General features: G+C 45.6%; 1 protein-coding gene across 1 annotated transcript in view; it reads left to right on the top strand.

The window, feature by feature from the left end:
• The first annotated feature begins 2,254 nt into the window (after window positions 1–2,254).
• The window catches only part of LOC147437714 (WD-40 repeat family protein / beige-like protein), a 168,731-nt gene continuing 151,658 nt past the window's right edge, over window positions 2,255–19,327 (top strand). The window contains exons 1-4 of the mRNA XM_086486596.1: window positions 2,255–2,405; window positions 3,272–3,319; window positions 3,463–6,084; window positions 6,237–7,039. Of these exons, the coding sequence (XP_086342722.1) occupies window positions 2,255–2,405; window positions 3,272–3,319; window positions 3,463–6,084; window positions 6,237–7,039 (3,624 nt within the window). The remainder of the gene's footprint in view (window positions 2,406–3,271; window positions 3,320–3,462; window positions 6,085–6,236; window positions 7,040–19,327) is intronic.

The raw sequence follows: 19,327 nt of genomic DNA, 5'->3' as shown, positions 1-19,327 counted from the left end.
TAAGCACACACATCAAAATTGAAACAATGTGAAAATACTTTGGGGGGTCAAAAAAAAGGTAATCAGTCAGGCGATGATTTCATGAGAAATTCATTTTATCGTAGCTTAACTACAAGGTCTTCTAGGTATAGCCTCAGTCAGCCCTCGAACATGAAATACTTGGCTCTCGCGATTAAACAACTTAATTGACCAGAGAAAATTAAGAAGCTTACCCATGGTATTAATAGTCAATCTTTAGTGCCTTTCAACCGTTAAATTAGTGACCCCAGACTTGTTTAGTTTTTTACTTTCATAACTGTTTATGCGTTGGATTATATTGCAATTTAATGTTATTGTTGACAAATGGTTTAAATTTTTGTTACCAATCAATTTGTCTGTCTACAACTGCATATGATTTTTAATTGTATATGAGAATGCAGTTGCTGTGCCAATGTTGTTTGATTTTGCAGTGAAGAAGGCTAAGGACATTCATCTCAAATGCTCTTTCACCTCAACGAACAAGCTTCAACTCAATAGCTTCCGAGGACGGAATCTACATCAGGAAGAGGGGCATGTTAACCCTCACGCACATTCCTATCACCTACGACGGACGCTGTATTATTTATTTGGTAGAGTCAGGTACCGGGCTTGTCGGTCCAATAGGAAAAGGGTAAGAGTGATCGCCGATGAGAGGTGCACTCTAAGTGGAACATTCAAGGGATTAGTTGGCTAAGCATGGGTGCCCAAGTGTGAATGGGGCGAGCTCAAATAAAAGTCAACTAAACCTAAAATTCATTTTTTCTCATTTGTGCAATTGAAGAGTACTCTTGCTCCATCTCCATCATCTCCTTGTGTGTGTGTGTATGCGTGTGTGTGTGTGTGTGTGTGTGTGTGTGTGTGTGAGAGAGAGAGAGAGAGAGAGAGAGAGAGAGAGAGAGAGAGAGAGAGAGAGAGTGATCGAGCATTGCGATGACATGACAGCGGCGAGGCGGTTGAGCGCGGCGTAGCGGCGTCTCCCTCTTCTTCGCGGCAAGGAATCCTCCATGACAGCAAGCGTAGAACGGTGAGTGACACACCATCGCCATCTTTGAGCTTACTGGTTCAGGCTTATTGTGTGCTTGGAGCCATTTGTGGCTCGCACACAGTGTATTGGCAAGTTCCTTGCATTGACATGTGTGACATACACGCACAACCATATTTACAAAACACTCATATATATAAAACGCCCATCGAGCACCATCTTAGTAGCTCTAGTTGTGAAGCAGATGTGTGCATTCACAAAACAAAACCAAGGGTAAAAAGTGTGGTTTAATGTTCACGCCTGTCCCCATAGGATAGCTTTGACTTGGCCAAATTTTCACTTTGTTCCATGTCCCAATTGTGTTGAGATGTAATCTTGTCATGTATTGGGGAATACTCTTATAGTTTGCGCAAGAGCTCCCTGGCTTGCACGCTTGCCATGTAAACCCATACGAGACCACATCATCATTTTCATAAGCTCTTTTGTGTGTGTGTGTAGGAACTACAACAAACTCTTTCCTACTACATCATTTATCTCTTCTCTCTCTCTCTCTCTCTCTCTCTCTCTCTCTCTCTCTCTTTGTGTGTATATGACTTGTAACAAGCTCTTAATGTCTGTATTGCTCGTCTCTTCTTCTTCTTCTTTTGTGTGTGTGTGTGTGTGTGTGTGTGTACGAATTGTAACTATCTCTAACTGATTGCATCGCTTGCCTTTTCTTCTTCTCTCTTCTCCACATTCAAGAGGCCCATTGACTTGTCATAAACCGAGTTGAGAGCATGTCATCATCTCTATGTGTGTGTGTGTGTGTGTGTGTGTGTGTACGAATTGCAATGAGCTCTTGGCCACTACATTGTTTGTCTCTTCTTCTTCGTCTTCTTCTTATTCTTGTATGCGTGTATCTGTGAGAGAGAGACTTACATGAAACTATAATATTTTGTAGATTATATATGCCAGTCTGTAGGAGTTGTCTCCAACAGAGACACCTCTCTCTCTGTCTTGCTATCTCACCCAATGTACAATGGCTTGAACCTTGTCGGACACAAGAAAGAGAGACACGTGGGGGGAGGGCTGTCGGAATCCCTCCCCCCTTTATTTATATAGTATAGATTGTTGCAACTTCACGTTCATTGAAGGATATGGTGTTTGCTCCACATACGGCTCCACCCAGTGCCTGTTGTCTCTTCATCATTGTTGCAAGTACCCTCAAGCCTCGGAGGCTCTCACATGCGGAAGGAAACATGATGGCCTCACCGCATGTCTCATCACAGCCTTGATGTAGGTCACATTATTGCAAGCCCACCTTCTGTCGTGTATGTAAAAAACATATGGCCCACCGAAATAGCAATCTTATGTTGTTGTCATGAGTTCAGAAGCATGCAACAACATAAGATTGCTTCGTTTGAAGGTTCAAAAATAGCCATCTGTAAAATCACATTGGACGGCCTAAGAATTCGGGGAACGAGTTGAAAAATATTTCGCAATGCTCCAAGTAGCCTCTTCTGGAGTTGCATTAGAGAAATAAGTCTTGTGCCACCTAAGAGCTGAGTCGCATCAACTTTAGCAAGGTTAACGACCTACTAGCAGAAAGTTGGTTGCACCCACACATTGCTTGCAGTAGCTTGGCGTGCCTACGAAAATCTTGCTGAAAAATGAAGCTCCAGATGAACTCCCCATTGGCTTGAGAATTCGAGAGTCAAGCTCCATCGTTGTTGTCCAGGAAAACAGCGTATTCCCCCGCTTTTTCAAAGTGCTAGCACCTCCGACATTCATGCTACGCTCTAGGAATTACCAAATGTAGTGAATCCAATCCCCCCACTACCCCTTGAGTGCGACCCGGCTCTAACTATGTATCTATTGGATTTTACAAGTTACGAATCACGAGGTGTTGATTCTTGTTCTTGAAGGGTCAACAATGACTCAAACAAGTTACAGAATTAAACTTTGAAGGTCACAATGATTAAACATTGAAAGTCAAGGGACTCCTCTTCCTTGCTACTCATTTACACGATCTATTTCTTTTTAGCTATCCCGATCTCAAACCGGGAAACTGCTCCAGGACCATTGATGGTGGTTTTTGAAAAATTTCCGATCTCCAAACCTCCATTTTCATTTTCGTAATTTTCTCGCATTTTCCTTCGCCATAGCCAGATCTCTACGCTATCATTTTTCGCCGTAGCCAGATCTTCGCATTTGAATATAGCGTTTGCTGCATGTTTTTGTCTAGCAGCTCATCACTGAATTCACAAGCTAGCCACGAAAACTTTTGATCAGCTTCTCTTGAAGATTTTTGCAAAGCTCAGCAAGTGCAGGCTGCCAAAGGTATTTGCTTTTTCATATTTCGGTTTCCTGAGGCTGGACCAACGCAACAGGAAGTTGATGGTTTACCGTAGGATCCAGGTTCTACATTTACGTTTCTTCTTTGCAAATAGCGAATGTGCTCATGGCAGAGAGTAGCATTGCAGGCGGAGAGTCAAATGGGACAGTCTCTACAGTTTCTGAGATGTCTAGAGGATCACCTGCTTCGGAATCCACCTTGGGTATGGATAAAACTATCATTTCGGATACTGTTGAGGTAGAATTCCAGGGTGAGGATACAAAGTCCTTAAAAGGCAATCAGTTTCCTGCAGGGATTTCGACTGAAGATTCAGACAATTGTTCGTCAACCGTAGGGGATGTTGATCCGCTTACAAAGATAACTATTGATGAAGAGGAAATGCTTTCTAAGGTGCACTCAGAGATGGAACCAGAAACGATCAAGAAGAATAACCAAGATAACACAGCTGATTTGGATTCTGGAATGATAGAGTCTATAAATCTCTCAAACAATCCAGTAAAATTATTGGTGTGTGATGATAGTTTGGATGGAGAAGGCATGAGAGAAGATTCTGTCATTATGTCTGAGGCAATTAAATCAGCCACTGTACCTTTGGAGTATGAATCATCTTCTCATGTACCTCTTGCTTCATCGGAGCTTGTGCTGCCAAATCCTATCTCCTACTCTGAGTCAAATTCTGACCTTGCTGAGACAATCGACAAAGAGATAATTTTTGTAACTCTCACAGAAGCTAATAATAGGACAGCAGACCCAGAGTTTGTACAGAGCACGAGTAGAGAAAACGAAAATAATTTTCCTAAAGAGCGCCTTACTGTACTGAGCTCAAGTGCATCCCCCTCAAGGCAGGTAACGTGGGCTAGATCTCCTGCACAAACATGGCAGGAGAGTGACGGACAGTTTGTTCAAGTGTCCTTGCAGGAGCCTCAAGCTGAAACTGCCTCAAGGTCACCTGCTAACTCATCTTTGCTGGAGAAGATAGGATTTAGTTCATTTGGACATGAGAAAAGAGTGGATTTGTCTTCAAGTAGTTCCACGATAGATAGGAACACCCAGGAGATTTTGCCTATGAAGCAATCTGGAGCATCCATTTCAGGTTATAATGTGGAGGATTCAAATGGAAGCCCCACCACCCAAAGAACTAGCTCTAAAAGTTTTTCTTCATCCAACAATTCATCTTTTTCCTATGGTAGAGGAAGCTCAACCACTTCACCATTGGGCTCACCTCATCGTCCTAGAGTCAAGGCATTGCTTCCAAGTGCTTCGCCAGAGCTAATGCGCCTTATTGATTCTGCAATCCAGGGGTCCGATCCCAGTAGCCTAGAGAAATTGAGAAATGTTGTGACTGGGGATAATTATGATACGCAAGAAGAAGACAGGGCATACTACACTTCAAGGACCGTGGTAGATGTTCTTTTGGCTAAAATGGGAGCTTTAGAGGGGCAATACGACGAGAAGGATTCGTCTATGCCAAGGATGATGCTGAGTGTAGGGGCTGCTTTAGTAGCAGGGGAGATCATTCCTTGGCTTTGTTCAAGAGAACTTCAGGAAAACGAGATAACTCCAAGAACAAGAATTGTAAAGGGCTTAGACCTCATTCTGAAAGCCTGCACACGGAATAGATCAATGTGCTGTGATGCAGGTCTTCTTCAAGTTCTTATTAGGGCTGCTCAAACAGTTATCACCGGGAGCATTGATGAATTCTCAGAGTTACGAGATGATTGGAAGGATGATTCTTTGCTGGATCTATTGGCGGTCCTAGGATCACATTGCCTTTCTGTGCAAGATCTTAGAAAATGGCTACAGGCGACTGCTGATGCTCTTCCTGGAGGCAGGGCACTTGATTTTTTACTTCCTTTGGAGCGGGCACTAACAGGAGAAGAAACAAGAGGTCCTTCTCATACTTTTGAGTTTGATGGAGAAAGCTCTGGATTGCTTGGTCCAGGCGAAAGTCGGTGGCCCTTCACCAATGGCTATGCCTTTGCCACATGGCTCTATATTGAGTCTTTTGCAGACACAATGCATACAGCTGCTACAGCAGCAGCGATTGCTGCTGCAGCTGTAGCAAAGTCTGGAAAGTCCTCAGCTATGTCAGCAGCAGCAGCTGCTAGTGCCCTTGCAGGGGAAGGTACAGTGCATATGCCCAGGCTGTTCAGCTTCCTTTCAGCAGACAATCAGGGCCTCGAGGCTTATTTTCATGGTCAGTTCTTAGTTGTTGAGAGTGCAAGCTCAAAAGGGAAAAAGGCATCGTTGCATTTCACTCACAGTTTCAACCCTCGGCAGTGGTACTTTATTGGATTAGAGCATTCGTATCGGCAGAGCATTTTAGGGAAGACAGAGAGTGAAGTGAGACTGTACGTAAATGGATGCCTGTGTGACTCACGTCCACTCGAATTCCCTCGAGTATCCAAGCCTCTTGCTTTTTGTTGCATCGGCACGAATCCTCCAGCTACAATGGCTGGGCTTCAAAGGCGACGCCGGCAGTGCCCCTTATTTGCAGAAATGGGGCCGGTGTACATATTTAGAGAACCTATTGGAGAGGACAAAATGGGCCGCTTGGCGGAGCGAGGTGGTGATTGTGTTCCAGCATTTGGTTTTGGAGCTGGATCACCTAGTTATTCAAGAAATGAACTGATTATGGAGGCATCTGAGGATTCTGTGGCTTTGGATATGGATTTAGAAGCTTCGTTGCATCTACTCTATCATCCCAAACTTCTCATGGGCCGTTCGTGTCCAGATTCTTCCCCCGCAGGTGTGGCAGGTGCTAACAATCTGACTGACTCTGAATGTTGCACATATGGTTTTAGCTTATTTTCTACTTTGGGACTTCCGTACTCTCATGTTTCAGATAGGATTGTTGTTTTTAAAGTGTCAGCTATGTCTTATACCACTTAACTTTTATAGGAACTCATAGGAGGCCTGCAGAGGTTCTTGGCCACGTTCACGTTGCTGCTAGAGTACGACCTGTTGAAGCATTATGGGCAATGGGGGAAGGGGGGCCACTGTCTCTACTTTCGCTTGCGTTTGGTTCAATCGATACCAGAACTTTGGAGCCAACAGTTGATGATCCTTTAATCTCAGCTCGAGCGGCAGCTCTTGCGGCGCCTATTATAAGGATGATATCTTTATCATTACAGCACCCTGGAAATGTTGAAGAGTTGCTCAGAGGACATGCTCCTCAGATGCTGTCACAGTTACTTTCAAGCATTCTTTGTGTGCCAAGCACAAATGAACATGCCAGCAGAGTCCAAGGTCAGGAGGGCTCTGACACGAGGAATGAAGAGGTGGTTGCTGCAGTGGTTCTGCTCGCACAATCAGCGAGTGTTAATGACACCCTCAAAGTGCAACTTTATAGCAAGCTTTTGTTGGATCTTAAGCTGTGGGGCCGTTGCTCATATGGTCTTCAGAAAAAGTTGTTATCATCTCTTGCTGACATGGTCTTTTCTGAATCTGCAACAATGAGGGCTGCTGATGCCGTGCAGATGCTACTTGATGGTTGTAGGAAGTGCTATTGGATTGTCCCAGAGTCAGATTCTTTAAGTTTATTTGCAGGTGGCAAACTGCCTCGACCAGTAGGAGAGTTGAATGCTTTGGTTGAGGAACTATTGGTTGTTGTGGAGCTTCTTTTGGGAACTTCACGGGGGGATGTTTCTACAGATGTGCAATGTTTGATCAAGTTTTTGCTCGACTGTCCTCAACCTAATCAGGTAGTACTTCCCAACGAGTCTGTTTTTCTTGTTGTAATCTTTATACAGTCACAGAAATATACCTCTGTAGATTGGTGGCTGCTACGCTGTTCTGGCAGTTGTCTAGTTGCAATGTTGCTCACAGGTTCTGTACAATGCCTGTAGACTAAGTTGTTGGACATTTTTGCTGAAAGCGCTTTGTGCTGTTAATGGCTGCAATTTCTGATTTTTCCTGTACGAAAAAGGCGTTCAAGGTTCCAAATTCTTGTCATGCAAATTTTTTTGGTGTCTATGTGTGCCAATTGGTTTGGCCTGATTCTTGTTGCTGATTGCTCTTATACAAATAGAACTGAAGGAAAGGGGGGGGGGGATGGGACTCTTTTACTTCCATGGCTTTTTTATGCAAAGGGACATCGGATTTGATGCCTTTAGATAGAGTCCTTAGATCAGAGCTCTCCTCTAGTAGTGCCAGAAGTACTAGGTAGTTCATTTGAAAGCCTTGCTACTCGTACATCCTCTGCAAGTAACTGCCTTGCCAATGTCCCATCCAGTACTTTAGGCATAGCACATATATATTTTTCAAAATTGCTGGTAATGTTCCTCTCTGGCTCGTCCAGGCAGCTAAGGATCACATAGTCCACCCCTGGCAGATTTGGGCCAATTATTTACATGTTTTGAGACCTTTTCTTGGTTTATTTGGGCTGATTTGCATCAGCTCCATAGCTCTCTTAGAAGGTCTCGTGTGCCACTTCTTTTGTGTTGTAGTCACCCCCACCGTTTGGAATTGCTTTCAAATCTTCTAGCTGTGCTCGGATGTAGGGCATCTTGCTAAGGTTTCTTGAAGAGCTTTTGGGAGGAGCAACACAAATCCTATAATGGTAGCATGCGTTTAATCAGGGGGTGGTTGAAAGTTGGGTTTGGGGAACTTGGGAGGCATGACTTTACACAAATCAACCTTCGCGAAAACCGAAAAGATGCAAGTGCTTTGCTTGACTACATCTGAGGGAAAATAGATTTATTACCACCCTTAGAATTTAGGGATCAATGGGTGCACATATACATTTGTCACAGCTTTGAGCAGACCTTCCATTCTTACGAAAACACGATTACCCCTTCTTAACCAAGTGTTGATCCGCTGAGCATAGCTCATTTTCAAAATAAAAGTTATGAATGTCAAAAGAAAACCTAAGTACCTCCTTTGGAAATCCTTGAGAGAACTTGAAATTAATGTTTGTGGAATCAAAAGGATGCGATGACTCCGCTATGACAGATAGGGTAGCTTGTACAATGTAGATTATGAGGATTTAAGGGTCCTTGGAAATTGACACTTGCTAATGGGTCTTAGGTTGTGAAGTAACCAAAATGTTAAGGATCTCCGGGTAGAAGCTTTTTCTGCTAACTATTAGAAGTGGGCTACAGTGGGAGAGGAGGAAAATGGACGTGCCGACAAAACATTAGCACAGCTCAGTTCACAAACTATGCTGATACACTACTTCTCTATGATGAAAGGATGGATGAAGGCATGCAAGAAATAGCCTCTCAATGCTTGATATGTGAATTGGTAGGCGCCTTAGTTCCTTCCACTGCTTGAATACCGTTTTCATAGCATTCTGCATGTGTTTGACATACTTCGGATCCTTGGAATACTCCAAACTATAATCCAAGAGATTGTCAACCTTTGCCTTCCTTTCATTGTCACTGTTCAGGTCTGTGAAAGTACCTCTTCATGTTCTTTCTCCTGATTATTTTGAGGAATTGATGTCATGTTGCAAATCCGTTGCTACAAGAAACTTCATCAGATTTTCCACAGAAGAACACTCAATTGTGGAGCTTTGATACCACTAAAATCAGATTGGCACTTCAAAAAACATGCAGTAGATAGCTGAAAAGACTTGGACACAACTAAAGGTTGAGAAACACTGCATGCCTGCAAGACACTAGAGACAGGCGGAGTTCCCCTCTGAGATGCGCAGGCTCCTATGGTAGATGCCCCTGGCAGTGTCTCTTTATCATATCGATGTCAAGCAAACACAGTGCAAGTACTCTCTGCTCGGAGAGACCACTCTCAAGAGTCTTGAGTACACTTGGCCTGCTGGCCTCACATTTATAGCTGCTGTTGCTAAAAGAAACATATAAAGCCTGCTAAAAACCATCCCATTTAGTAAAAGAAACTTGCACTTTTGTCTTCCCATGTAGGGACTGCCACCAAAGCTTCTGCTGCTGTAGAAGAGGCATTGTTGGTATTGTTTCTACGTCCTCCGTTACCTCCCCATAATACGTCTTATAGATGGGTACCAATCTGCAAATTGTAGTGAAAACTCTATCCCGCTGGTAGAGATCCAACTAATGACCTGTATCTAGAATCATCTCTGGAGTGGCCAGTCTATCCCAATGAAGTAAGCATGAAGACCGGATCTGTTGGCGAGCCCTGAAAAAAGGTGTGAGACCCGGGAAATTGCAAAAGCCATGCAACTGCCCCCCACGGTACAAACCCATCATGAATGCCCACTCTAATCAACAAACAACAAACTGCCCTCCACACTGGCTGAGCATATGGGCAAACCTAGAAATAGTGCCTCAAAGACTCGGGCTGCAAAGTAAATCTCTGGCAATTTGGATCATGACGAGTGATTGCAGCCCAAGTGCCAACAAGCAATCCTGCATCCGCAATCATCCACATTAAATAATATATCCAGCGGCTGATCCTGAGAGTCCAAATGCATGACCAAAACTGTCGTTAAAAAACGGGGTAGTTCCGTTGATCATCCATACCTCTGACTAACGTGGATCGTGAGGCGGGTGGAGCTGCAATCTCGCTCTCTCTGATTGACCGAGCGATTGAACTGGGGAAATCCTGGCGCCCGCGACTGCGAAGAACTACACAACATCGACGGAGGCTATGACAGAAAATTCGGAGCACGCCGGCCAGGCATGCACGACGCCCGGTCAGACTACTAACCATGGAGGAAATTGATGAGATCCGCCAACGACCGATGCTAGATCTCTTGTGATTCAGCTATCCCAACAAGCCGCCCATTTTTTGCTTAGTTTTTTGCTTGGTTCACATCGATCAACTTAGGACCCCATAGTATATATCTTTGTTTTGTACTGTTGTTAGGTTATTTTGTTACTCTTGACTTTGTATCAGATCCACCACTTTGTAACTTTCGGGTCTCATAGGTCATTATGGCCTTTTGAAGACGTTAATATAACATTTCATTTCATTTCTCTCTCTCTCTCTCTCTCTCTCTCTCTCTCTCTCGCGCGCGCGCTCTCGCGTGCTGCACCTGCTGCTTCGCGCACCCCTGGTGCTGCATCGCGCGCCCACTTGCTGCAGCATTTTCGCGCCCACCTGGTGCTGCATCACGTGCTGCACCTGCTACTGGGCTCATCCGCCAGGACTTGACTCAACTAGACACCAGGAGGACATGCATACAACTAGCACATTAGCTGGGCACGAAGATGGCTTTCTATAGAGAGCATCTTCTCCAGCTTACGGAGGACGGTTTTGTGACAAGACCCAAATACATGGACACTCACCTGTTTCATGGGATACGATGTGCTATTATCCAGATACGCACATCAAAACACCAGCTGCGGATTGAGATTGGGAGATACAGCGGAGTGCCAGCAGAGGCCAGGACATGCCCCTTGTGTGACATGGAGCCTAAGATAGAGTTGCACTACACATGCGGCTGCCCCGTCTACTACGAGATACGAGGTCGCTTCCATTGCTTGTTCAAAGAGGATTTTGGACCACTCTCCAGAGTCATGGGGTACGAAGATCAGGGTTTGTTTTTGCTCGAGAGCTGCGCAGACACAGGGAGAGCCTGATGAGAGGAGAGGCTAGCCAGTCTCAGAGACGAATCACAGATTTCTTTAGAACAGACACTGGACAACCGAAGGAGTTAGTACCACAACAGAGCTCACATTTGTCTCACGCCAGAGGCACACTGATCGTCCGAGCGTTTGAGTTGGGGAGATCCAGACGCCCACGACTGCGGAGGACCACACAACATCGACGGTGGCTACATCAGAAGATTCGGATCACTTTGGCCAGGCATGCATGATGCACGGTCATACTACTTTACCATGGAGGAGATTGATGGTCTTGTTATGTTGTTATTGTTGTTATTTTTGTTACTCTGACTTTGTATCAGATCCACCACATTGTAACTTTCTGGTCTCATAGGTCACTTTGGCCTTTTGAAGAGTTAATATAACATTTCACCCTTATATCGCGCTTGCCCCCTTTGCTGCCCGTGTGTAGAGTGTAGAGAGAGAAAGTTCCCCCCCCCTCCCCTTTTGCCGCTTGGTGCCCTTGCGTAGAGAGAGAAAATGGAGAGAGAGAGAGAGAGAGAGAGAGAGAGAGAGAGAGAGAGAGAGAGAGAGAGAGAGAGAGAGAGAGAGAGAGAGAGGAAAAGAGAGCGTAGAGAGAGAGGGAGGGAAAAAAGCGTAGAGAGAGAAAACTTGGGTACGTAGAGAGAGAGAAGGAAAAAAAAGAGCGTAGAGAGAGAAAACTTGGGCACGTAGAGAGAGAAAACTTGGGCACGTAGAGAGAGAAGAGAGAGAGAGAGAGAGAGAGAGAGAGAGAGAGAGAGAGAGGGGGGGGGGGGGGGGGGGGGGGGGGGGGGGGGGGGGGGGGGGGGGGGGGGGGAACTGCAGATTTTGCTGAAATTACTGCTGTACGCAAAATGCGTACTTGAAGCGGGAGAAAATGTATGCATAGTGTGGAAAGACATGTGCGCATAGGCTCTCGTTTTGGCAGCGATTAAGCATGAGAAAGCAAAACGATAAGATCGACCCCTTAGAGGATGCTATCCAAAAATGCAAAGAAGAAATGACAGAAACCATTAGCAAGATGAACCGCAACCTACTGGGCACAATAAAAATGCTCGAAGGATGCGTGTTGATCCAAGAAAGCAAGATAAATGCATTGGAAGATCGTGTGACGGCTGAGGATGAGGAGATTGCATCACTCAAGACGGATCTCGCTGAAGCACAATCAAGAAACACACTTGAAGAGGAAGAATTACAACCCTCAGTAATAGAAGAACTCAACACGATCAAGGAGCAAGTACGGGCCATCAAAGAGGAAGAAGAGCAGCACAAAGAAATGACGACTTCTTGGGTGGATGTTATTATGAAGACTCAACAGAAGGCGGATGAAGCCGAGAAATGGATCGAGGTTGCCAAAGGAAAAGACAAGGAAATAACGTCCACGTCCACACCCACTTTTATTAATTTGACACTAGTAGAGGAGCAAAGAAGATGTGTGCGCGTTTTACATGTGAGAATTTGCGGCCTTAAAGACAAAGATAATGTGGACGAAGAGGTAAAAGAACTCATGGCTTTAATGGGTGTTCATGAGCCGATGCACACAAGAGCTTGGAGGGTGGGCAACAAGAAAAATGGAAGCAATGGAGAAACCTCGAAAGAAAGGGCACTCATCGTTCGTTTTCCCTCCATGGAAGCAAAGGACTTTTTGAAGAAAAGGCCAACTCTTAAGAAGACGGACATCTTTCTCGGAGATGATCTCACCCTCTCTCAGATCGCTCATATGCAAGAAGTAATGCCGGAGATTAGAGCGGCAAGGGAAAAAGGCAAGATTGCCTTTTACCGAGATGGCAGAGTGGTAATACTGGAGCGACGCTCCACATGACGGTGCGAGACCTATGGGACCGCACTCAAAGTTGCCACCTAGAACTGTAATGGATCCATGCGCCTTGATGTAGGTGCTTTTGAGGATAGTTTTATTGGAAGAGACATCATCTTCTACTCTGAGACACATCAGGCCCCTGGGCAATCTACGCCTAACATCAGTGGATACAAATGGGAGACAGCCTGCAGACAGGAGACACGATAAGAGCACAGAGGGCGGGGATCAGGGAGAGTGGCAGTGTTATTCAAAGAAAAGTTGCAGTCGCTGATACATATAGCCCGCAGGGATGAGCAAGCTAGGTACATGTGGGTGAGATTGAGAGCAAAGACAAACAAATATCTTTACATCGCTATTTGCTACTTTCTCCCGAGCACGTCTGTCTATCCATCACCCAGAGGCCAGCCCCCCTTTTCTATTTTGGATGATGACATATGGGAGTTCTCTAGAGATGGTGACATTATCATTCTAGGGGACTTCAATGCTAGGACTGCCCATCACCAGACAGTCTTCTATGATACTTCAGAGGAGATGCTGAGAGAACTGGATGTTGTAGAGATGGGCCCGTCCAGACTGTCACAGAATGTGGAACATATTGAGTATGGATGACACTTGATAGACATGGGAACTGCACATGGACTGGCCATCGTGAATGGCCTATAGAGATTTCCCACTCCAGGAGGTTTTACATGCTTTCCTCACAGACATGGAGCTAGCACAATGGATTATGTCATGGCACAACCGAGCGTCATCTCTAGTATCCAGCATCTCACGGTTGGGCTCAGACCTGTTGGGGTGGCAGTGGATCATACCCTTGTGTCGATGACCTTCTCTTTTCAGTTTAATGTAGCACACAGTCCACGGGCAGCAGCACCTACTCGCTACACCTTCACGCGGGAGACGGACTGTGTCTATATAGATGGGATCTACAGACGGCTGTGCACTGAGGAGCCAGGGCGACCTGTGGAGGAGCTTACTACTATAGTGACTCATACATTACATGAGGCAGCAATAGAGGCATACCCACACACTCAGCCTGAGCAGCGACGCCATTCTGGAAGCATGCCACAGGACAGTTGGTATGATGCGGAATGCCGCGAGACTAGAGCCAGACTTCAGAGGGAGGTGCTCTTGGGGGACCACTCACAGACAGTCACAGATTGACTTTTGACACCTAGTGCGGCGGAAGAAGAGGGCATTTTTGTCTCAACTAGAACAGGATCTATACCATCTTTTCTTGAGTCAGGACTTAGGAGAGGCATGACGGCTCTTTCATGAGCACTCTCCCCCCCTTGCCATTACCTCTACAGAGGCCTGGGGCCAGTACGCCTCGTCTTTGTACACAGTTTCTGACAGCCCCCCCCCCCCCCCCCCCCCCCCCCCCCGATCCATGCCCACAAGCATGTGCTTTTTTCACTGCTGAGATGCTGAAGAAGGCCATTGATAGGATGAGGATTGGGAGAGCATATGATCATGATGGCTTAGCGGCTGAGCATTTCATGCATGCCAGAGATATACTAGTAGAGCTTCTAGCAGTTATGTTTAACCGTGCCATGTGTGAAGGCTTGCCTGATACTTGGAGCCTATCTACCATTGTCCCTATCTTCAAGTCAGGAGACCCTATGGAACCTGGGAATTATTGCACTATCATGATTGGACACACATTGGCACAGTTGTATGCATCCATTCTTGAGCAACAGCTGAGTAGACGGGCAGGAAGAGAGGAAATGCGTGCAGCTGGGCAAGTAGGTTTCAGGAGAGGCTTTTCTACTCTCGACCATATCTTAGACACTCAGAGCCATCATCGAGGAGGGCAGATCACATGGGAGACGGATCTATTGTAGCTTTATGGACTTCCGCAAAGCATTTGACATAGTACCTAGAGCTAGATTCATGCGCAAACTACAGGAGATGGGAGTACCCATAGAGCTCAGTTTGGGGGTCATGGCATTATACAGGTCTGTAGTGGGGCATGTACGCACCTCAGAGGGTCTATCTACACCGGTTCACTCCACTATTGGGGTGAAGCAGGGCTGCCCGCTCTCTCCTACTCTATTCGGTATGTATGTGGATGAGGTTGCTAAATACATTGAGAGAGATGGTGATAGAGGTGAACAGCTAGCAGGGACATGGATTCCACTATTGTTATATGCTGATGATAGTGTTGATCTCCGACTCCCCGGAAGGGATGCAATGTTATTTGGATGCTTTGCATAGGTTTGCCCACGAAAGTGGTTTGTCTGTCAACCTTGATAAAACCAAGGCTATGGTGTTTAATACCACCCCACAGTGGATCAGGAGATCAGCACCTACTACATCCACATACGGACAGGAGATAGTGGAGTATATAGATGCTTGCACTTACCTTGGAGTGGTTTTTAGCGGACCAGCATTTTTATTAAGGAGGGCAGCAGAGACCAGATTGACTAGCGCCTATGCAGCATTGGGTAGATTGGAGAGGATGTGTTCACAGCTTCAGTTTCAGGAGCCTCGGACGAAGCTTTGGCTATTTGACACTTTGGTGGCTTTTGCATTGCTCTATGGAGCTGAGATATGGGGACCTTCATTGGATCATCACGGGAGGTCGGGTCGCATTGATGGATGGGGGGACATGGAGAAACCTGTGGTCTTTATGATCTCGCGGCTCATTAGAGCCAAGGCTTCAGTACTACGTGCCATTATTCGAGCAGAGCTAGCGGCCCCCCCACTAGTGGTTGAGGTGCTCACCAGATCAGTCTCCTCCATACACCGCATGTAGGAACTTCCCAGAGACAGATATGCCCGCCTTGCACTCGAGTCCTCTTGACAGTTCTTTAGAATAGACATTGGACAGCCGGAGGAGTTACTACCACAACAGAGCTTACATTTGTCTCACACCTGAGGCATACTGATCGAATGAGCGATTGAGCTGGGTGATGAGCGCGCGGCGGTGTGTGCAAGTGATAGAGCACGCGAAGATGTGCAGTGTTTGTGCAGAGAGGGGTGGCGAAAGCCAGCAGGAGAGGAAGGGCTAGCAAAACGAAGAGGGAGAGAGAGAGAGCTCACGTTTTTGGGGAAAACTCAATAAGTAAGTTTTGGGTTTTCCCACTTTTATTATAAGTGACCTTTAAAAAATGTGTCCAGGTTCATATTGAACCTGGACAAAGTATAAAAATGTACAAAAAGGGATTATTTAGGCCTTTAACCTAACAACCTCCCACTTAAAGGCATAAATGACGCCTTTAAGTTAACCAACTCCCACCAGCTGTATGCAATGCTCATGTTGAGCCTTAGCAAGACTCTTGGTGAGAACCATCTGCAGGGTTATCCTGTGTGTGAAATCTTAGTCAAGGTGACTAGACCCATCCTCCAATACCTGTCGTATGAAGTGGTATCGCACATCAATGTGCTTTGTCCGTGCATGAAACATGGCATTCTTGGCCAAATAGACAGCACTTTGGCTATCACATCCCAAGACAGGAGTAACTAGCAGGCATACCAAGCTCTTTGACAAGTCTGCCCAACCATATGGCCTCTTTAGAGCCTCAGTGCTGAAATATATTCAGCCTCAGTATTACTCAATGCCACAATTTTCTGCAGTCGTGAACACCAAGAGACAGCACTACCAGCAATAGCAAACACATAGCCACTAGTGGACTTCTTGGTATCCGAGTCACCTGCCATATCTGCATCACAATAGCCCTGCAACTTCAAGTCACTTTTGCCATAGCATATACACCTAGATTGTGTACCTGACAAGTATCTTAAAATGCATTTCACAGCTTCCCAATGTGCTTTGCCAGATTGGACATGTATCTACTAACAACTCCCACCGCATGGGCAATGTCAGGACGAGTGGCAACCATAGCATACATAAGAGAACCACAAGCTGATGCATAAGGGATTCCCTTCATAGCATTCACTGCCACGTCATCCTTTGGGCAATCGGCTTTGCTAAGTTTTGTGTGTGGAGGTAAAGGTACTCCAAGTGACTTAGCTTCAGCCATGTTAAACCTGTCAAGTACTCTAGCAATGTACTTTTCTTGAGATAAGAAGAGCAATTTCAGCTTTCTATCTCTCTTGATTCTCATGCCCAAGAAGTGCTCAGCATCACCTAAATCCTTCATTGCAAAAGCTGAATCCAGCTGACGTTTAAGAGCATTAATGGTAGACTTATGCTTCCCAGCAATCAACATATCATCTACATATAGCTCAAGGATTATAGGACTTCCATCATTATCCTTCTTTGTATACAAACAATGGTCTGAATGGCTGCGTTTAAAGCCTTGAGACAGCATAAAAGTATCAAACTTTTTGTACCACTGACGTGATGACTGCCTCAAACCATACAGTGCCCTTCTTAGTTTGCATACAAGTTCCTTTCTATCAGGAACTACAAAACCCTCAGGTTGCTTCATGTAGATATCTTCATCAATGTCACCATGAAGAAAAGCTGTTTTTACATCCATTTGATTCAATTCTAAGTCAAGCACTGTAGCGAGAGCAAAAAGGACATGCAATGTCTTAAGCTTTACAACAGGAGAAAAGATCTCTTGAAAGTCAATCCCCTCTTTCTGTGCATACCCTTTGGCAACTAACCTTGCTTTATACTTGGGCTTTCCATCAACACATTTGACCTTGTAAACCCATTTGTTACGAAGAGCCTTTCTCCCTTTAGGCAATGGCACAAGATCCCAAGTATTGTTTGCATGCAAAGATTTGATTTCCTCTTGCATCGCAAGCTCCCACTTACTGCTTAACTCACATGATTTTGCCTCTTTATATGTAAGAGGCTCTCCCTCATCTGTCAACATAACATGATGCAAAGAGGGATCAAAGCGCTGTATCAACCTTCTGACACGAGTAGACCTGCGTACCCAATGATCTACATTCTGAGGCACAGGTTCTACATCAGGAGGCAACTCATTTTCAGCATGCTCATGCTGCTGAAAATCATTTTCAGCCATGATAGGTGGCTCATTTGGAGCATCTAAATCATGTCCTACCTCTTCTGGTTCAAGGTTAACCGGCTGATTATCAATTTCAGCTTGCGGTAATGCATCCCGAGGCTCTTTTTCAACATCAATAGGTGGCAAGAGAGGCTGAAATTTGACCGATTTCTTGTCAATTTCAGAAGATTTAGCATTTTTCAGCAATTTAGCCTCATTGAACACTACATCTCGGCTGCGTACTACCCTCTTAAACTGAGGCAACCATATCCTGTAGCCCATTTCACCCTCTTCCCCATAACCTAGGAAGAGTCCTTGGATGGACTTGGCATCTAGCTTTGTCCTCAAGTCATTACGAACATGGACAAAAGCCTCGCAGCCAAACACTCTCAAACCATCATAAGAGGCAGGTTTGCTAGACCAAACCTCCTCTGGAATGTCATTTTTCAGCGTACTGTTAGGAGAGCGATTGCATACATGAACTGCAGTTTTCAAAGCCTCTCCCCAAAACCCATGAGGGAGATTAGCCGTGGACAACATGCAACGCACTCTCTCACATAAAGTACGTTTTTTTTTTTTTCTTTTGGGAAAAAATCAGGGCTGTATATTACTGAGTACAATATAATCCCCAGCGGATGCCAAAATAGCCTATCACGTGGGGTGTACAAGCTGAATGTAAGGGTGAGAGCCACTATAGTGACAACTCGACTAGAACAATCTCATGGTGGTCTGTGTGATGAGTGGAGGAGAAACCACCGAGGGGGGGCATAATGCCATGTAATCTGGCCACTTGTAAGTGTGAAGAAGAGTGGAGATCGGGCCCAACGCCGAAGGAAGGCAAATCGACGAGCCTCGGCTGCTCGAGATGTACCTGAGGAAGAATCCCACTGCCAAATCAGGGTGTGAATGATGTCCAGCCAAATGGCAGTGAGGGTTTCCTGAAGGAGCTGTGGAGCCGCACTGAGAATGTGAAGACAACGAGCTCTCCAAACATTCCATAGTGTAATGCTAGTGATGACTGAAAAAACTTCATCACGTGTCTGAGGATCCCCCTGCCAAGCAATTTGTGGTAACATAGCCAAAGTCCCTCGCCGATAACCAGTCGAGGTAAGCATAAGAGCTGGATCTGTGTCTGAGCCCTCGTAGAAAAGATGCGGTCCGGGCATCGGCATCAACCATGAGACAGATCCCCAAGTGAGAAATCCATGTTGAACACCGGCTCTGCTAAGTAAAAAGCAAACTGCTAGCCACACTACATGAGAAGATGAGCATGACCAAAGATAGTGTGTAGGTGACTCATGTAGTCGCAAAGGACAGCGAGTACATAACGGATCATGACCCATAGTAGCTAGCCAAGTCCCAACTGGAAGTCTTGCATGTGCAATCATCCACATGAAAAAAGAAATACGACGAGCCGCATGTAAATCCGAGATGGCTGACCAAAAGTGCTGTAGATAGGCATGGGAGAGACCTGAATGTAACCAGAAACGCATACGAGTGGGCTGCTCTGGGTACTGTCTCATCAATGCTAATCTTCCAATTCTGACAGTGTACTCAAAGAATGATACAGGTGTACCAGTGGGGTTAGAGTGAGGCGAATGCCACTCTCCTGGGTCTCAATAAAGCTGAGATAGGGCACGACCCTCCCACACCCAAAGCCTCCAAAGTGCGGCATCAGTGGAAGCGAAACGGGGGTCAACACAACGACGCTTCCGGTGGGAG

Source organism: Adiantum capillus-veneris, chromosome 17 (genome assembly GCF_014529385.1).
Source record: "Adiantum capillus-veneris isolate H3 chromosome 17, ASM1452938v2, whole genome shotgun sequence".
NCBI classification, from domain to species: Eukaryota; Viridiplantae; Streptophyta; class Polypodiopsida; order Polypodiales; family Pteridaceae; genus Adiantum; species Adiantum capillus-veneris.
The sequence above is the reverse complement of the archived record's forward strand: the minus strand, read 5'-3'. Positions and strand labels throughout refer to the sequence as shown.